Source organism: Manacus vitellinus, unplaced genomic scaffold (assembly GCF_001715985.3).
Source record: "Manacus vitellinus isolate BGI_N305 unplaced genomic scaffold, ASM171598v3 scaffold_84_pilon, whole genome shotgun sequence".
Classification (NCBI taxonomy): domain Eukaryota; kingdom Metazoa; phylum Chordata; class Aves; order Passeriformes; family Pipridae; genus Manacus; species Manacus vitellinus.
Window position 1 is genome coordinate 500876 of NW_021940840.1, and position 4759 is coordinate 505634.

The 4759-nt window shown below is 62.4% G+C and overlaps 1 protein-coding gene across 1 annotated transcript; it reads left to right on the forward strand.

The window, feature by feature from the left end:
- Positions 1-861: 861 nt before the first annotated feature.
- On the forward strand, positions 862-2615 carry SLC35E4 (solute carrier family 35 member E4; the record flags this gene model as incomplete). The annotated part of the gene is made up of 1 exon (XM_029964910.1): positions 862-2615. A coding segment is annotated over one exon (435 nt), but the record flags the coding sequence as incomplete, so codon positions are not given.
- Between the last annotated feature and the right edge of the window lie 2144 nt (positions 2616-4759).

The following is a 4759-nucleotide window of genomic DNA, read 5'->3' on the forward strand; positions in this document are numbered from 1 at the left end:
GGCCATGGTGTCCTTGGCAAGTGGCAGTGAGGAGCCAGCCAGGATGTTTTTGGCTGGGAAGGGAGTGTTTCCTCTGGAGCCTGTGACTCAGGGCACTGCAGGGACGGGCTCTGCTGTGGGGCCCTGTGCCCTCCTGGAGGTCCCTTTGGCTGTACCGAGGTGCTGTGGCCCCCCAAGGGACACCTCTGCCCATCATGCCACTGCCCTGTCCCCTTGTCACCCCCATGGAACATGGACAGTGGCCCTGGGGAGCCTGGGGGCTGTTCTGTCCCCCATGGACACAGCACTGCCCCTTGTGCATGTCTGTGTGTGGCAGCCAGCCCTGTCGTGCCTGCTGTCCCCACTGTCCCCAGATGACCCAGAGGGAGGACGTGGGGACAGTGCTCCAAAACAGGCTGGGGAAACTGCCCTGTCCAGCCCTGTCCTGTGGCACCCTGACCCCCAAACCAGGACACCCCTGAACCCGGACACTGTCTGAACCAGGGCACCCTGTAAAACCAGTGAATCCCAAAAATGGGAAAGTTCTGAACTGGGGTGTCTTGTGAACCAAGGCACCTCCAAACCAGGGAACCCTCAAAGTGGGGGACACCCCCCTAAGGCAGGGGACCCCCAGCCCACAGAAGGGACTGTCCCCTCCATTTCCTCCTTCCCAGTGACATTTGGAATTTTTTAACTACTTGGGCAGCGAGCAGGGACCCATATTGGTGGGTGTTCCCATCTGGGGGTGCCCCTGTGGGTGCTGGGTGTTCCCCTTGGGTTAGTGCCCCTGTAGGTGCTGGGTGTCCTAGCTGGGTGGGTGCTGCTGCAGGTGCTGGGTGTCCCCGTGGGTTGTCTCACACATCCCCCTGACTGTCCCCTGTCCCCCCAGGTGTGCTGCTGCAGGAGGACCATCTGGACGCGCTGTCCCTGCTCGGCCTGACGTCCCTGCCCAGCTTCGTGCTGCTGTTCGGGGCGGCCGTGGCGCTGGAGCTGGGCCCCTCGTGGCAGGGGGTGCTGCGCCCCGACGCCGCGCTCTGGGGCTGCGTCCTGCTCAGCTGCCTGGGCTCCGTCCTCTACAACCTGGCCACGTCCTGCCTCCTGTCCCTCACCTCCGCCCTCACGCTGCACCTCCTGGGCAGCCTCACCGTGGTGGGCAACCTGCTGCTGTCCCGCCTGCTGTTCGGCACGCGGCTGGGCGCGCTGGGCTACGCCGGCGTGGCGCTGACGCTGGCGGGGATGGTGCTGTACCACCAGCCCCAGCTCCTGGCCGCGTGCTGGCCCCTGCGGGCGCCGCGGCGGCCCCCGCGCCACGAGTAGGGGTCTGAGGGCGGAGCGGGGGCGAGGGAGGCTCTGAGCGAGGGCAGGGGGCTGCGGAGCTCGGCTCAGCGAGCACGTGTGTGTGCTGAGGGGTGTCGTGCTGGGCACGCGTGTGTGCCAGTGTGTGTGACACTGCACGTGTGTGTGACTGTGCACGTGTCTGCCAGTGTGGGACACGCTGAGCGCATGGGTTTGCCAGTGTGCCCACGTGGGTGCTGAGGTGCACAGTGCTGTGCACATGGGTGTGACTGTGCACACGTGTGTGCCAGTGTGTATGTGCCACTCTGCACGTGTGTGTGCCAGTGTGCCTGGCTCTGTGTGCCCACGGGAGTGCTGAGGTGCACAGTGCTGTGCACGTGTGTGCCCGTGTGTGGCCCTGTGCACGTGTGTTTGCTGGTTTGCACAGCTCTGTGCACACACCTGTGGCTGTTTGCACAGCTCTGTGAGCACGTGTTTGCCGGTGTGCACATGTGTGTGCCAGTGTGTGTGACTCTGCACATGTGTGTGCTGGTGTGCACAGCTCTGGACATGCATGTGCTGATGTACACAGTGCTGTGCACATGTGTGTGCCAGTGTGTGTGGTACTGTGCACATGGGTGTGCTGGCATGCACAGCTCTGTGCACACGTGTGTGCTGAGGTGTGTGGTACCATGTACATAGCGGGTGTCCCACTCTGCATGGTTGCATGTACATGTGGTTTGCATGGCTCTGTGCACACGTGTGCTGGGGTGCACAGTGCTGTGCACACGTGTTGGTGTGCATGGCTCTGTGTACATGTTTGTGGGTTTGCACAGCTCTGTGTGCACACACGTGTGCTGAGGTGCACGCTGCTGTGCACGGTGCTGTGCACACGTGTGTCAGTGTGCATGGCTTTGTGTGCACATGTGACAGTGTGCACAGATCTGCGTGCACACACGTGTGCTGAGGTGCACGGTGCTCTGCACTGCACATCCCTACTGATGTGCAAGGCACTGTGCACGGGTGTGTGCTGGTGTGCACTGCTCTGTGAGCACACGTGTTGATGTGCACACGTGTGTTGTGTGAAGGTTCTGCATGTGCAGGCAGGTCTTGTGCACGTGTGTGTTGGTACAGACTGTACATATGTGAGTGTGTGCACAGCTCTGCATGCGTGTGGCACGCGTGTGCTGCTGTGCACAGCTCGGGGGGGGGGTCAGGCAGGTACAGGTGTGCACACAGGCTCTGTGCAGGTACCTGTGTGTGTGTGTGTGTGTGTGTGTGTGTGTGTGTGTGCAGCTGTGTGCCCCAGCTCCACACGTGCGTCCCCGTGTGCACATGCAGGCTGGGAATGCTCAGGGACATGGCTGTGGATACACGACTCTGGATACAGGACTCGGGGCATCCGGCTGCTGTCCTGCCTGGGGAAACAGAACTGTCTGTGTGTGTTCGTGTGTGTTCATGTGTGTGTGTGTGCACGTGTGTGTGTGTGTGTCACTACTGAGCTCTGCTGGCTGGAGTGGACGCTGGCTGTGTGTACACACTGTTCTCATGGCCAAACAGGATGCCCAGGACAGGGCAGGTGCGTGTCCCCTCCCCTGTCCCCAACCCCACCGTGTTGTGACAATCCCATGGGGCTGCCGGTGGTGCTGCCAGCGTCACCTCTGTCCCAGCTGTGCCCTTCCAGCCCCCACAGCTCCCTGTCCCCGTCCCTCCCAGCGTGCCGTGGCTGGCACAGACTGGTATCCGTGGCAGAGATGGCGAGAGCCCTGCTGAGGGGACGGGCTCCAGACCCGTCCAGACCACCCGCCAGCGCTCCAGGGCGGTGCCAGGCTGAGGCGTGGGACGATGCTGGGCTGTGGCACAGCACACACTCACCATGGCAGAGGGACAGCCCTGTGTGTGCCCTGGCACCGCCGGGGGCCGTGGGGGCCATTGCCACGCTCGTGTCTCCGTGCCGGGGCCGAAGGACCCAGCTCCGATTGCACTTGTCCCAAAATAAAGCTCTATTTTTGTCGTACGCCACCCTCGGCTCGCGGTGATCTCCTGCCCGAGAGGGAAGGAAGGGAGGAACCGCTCAGTGTGGGGATGGGAAACAGGCATGGAAATGCCTCGGGATGTCCCCGTGGCCGCTGTGTCCGAGGGCTCTGTGCTCCAGTGCAGGGACAGCCGTGGTTTGGCAGCCCCAGAGGGTGTGGTGACACGGAGAGGAGTCACTGACCGCATGTCCGGGGCTGGTCCTGCTGGGAGCCTCGCCCTGCCCCGGCGCAGCGCTGGAGCATCCTGCTCCCTGAGTCATGGAATCGTGGAATATCCTGAAGTTGGAAGGGACCCACAAGGATCATCGGATCCAACTCCCGGCTCTGCTCAGGACAGCCCCAACAGTCACACCGTGTGTCGCCAGTCCGGCCCCTCCAGCCCGGTGACTCACCCCGGTGACTCACCCCACCGCATAAGCACGACCCTCTTCCCCTGGAAAATCCCCGCTCGCTCCCGCCCTCTTTCCCAAACAGCGATTTGTTTCCATTATCAGGGCAGGAGTTTGGAGGCCACTTCCAGCAGCACCTGGGGAACGGCTCCTTCCCAGCACACACTGAAGGGAGGGCAGCTCTCCGGGGTGTGCCGGAGTGCCACGGCTGGTGCCACCTTTGGCAGGTGCTCCAGGTGTGGCTGGAGTGGTGCCCATCCCAAAAGGGACACAAAGGGCCCCCAGTTATCAGCCAACAGCCCCTGTGCTGGCCAGGAACCTGTTTACTTTCTGGGCTCACATTCCAGAGGCTTTTCCATAGCAGGGAGGGTTGGAAGCCCTTTTGGTTTTCTGGGAGGAGTGGAGGGACCTGCAAACCAGCCATCTGTGGCATCGCTGGTTCAGGAGCCCTTCCCCAGGGAATTCTTGCCCATCCCAGCTCCTGGACTCATTTGCTGGCACTGGGTCTGCCCAGATCCTGACTCCATCCACAGCTTTGCCTTTTCCACCTTGGATTCCTGCTGATTTCTACTTGGTGCCCTACTGCGCCAGGGAGCTGGGCTGGGCACGGGGGTCCCATGGGCAGCATTCCTGGTGGGACTGGGAGTTGTGCTGCCCATGGAGGGCAGTGGCAGGAGGGCTGGCCAGGTGAGGTGACTTTGGGTATTTCGGGCCATGATCTCAGCCTGGTGTCATCCCTGTGCTCCGGCCAGGCCCCGGGAAGGATTGGGTTTCCCACTGGCAGCAGCTGCCCATGTGCTGAGTCCAGCACTGCTCCGGCCAAGCTGGATGAGGGAAAGGCATCCCAGCCCTGGGGGCTTTGTGGGAGGGGAGCAGATGGGACCCCTTTCTGGAGAGCAGCCCCTGGCACGGGGCAGGACCAGCACAGCAGGGAATGATGGGCACAGTCCTCACGTGGGCATGGGGAGGGGGGACCCTCCTGAGGAGGGGTGACAGCTCTGAGTGGTGACAGCAGGAATGGTGGCTTGGAGGTGCTGGCTGGCAAAGGATCATGGAATTATGGAATCCCAGGATGGTTTG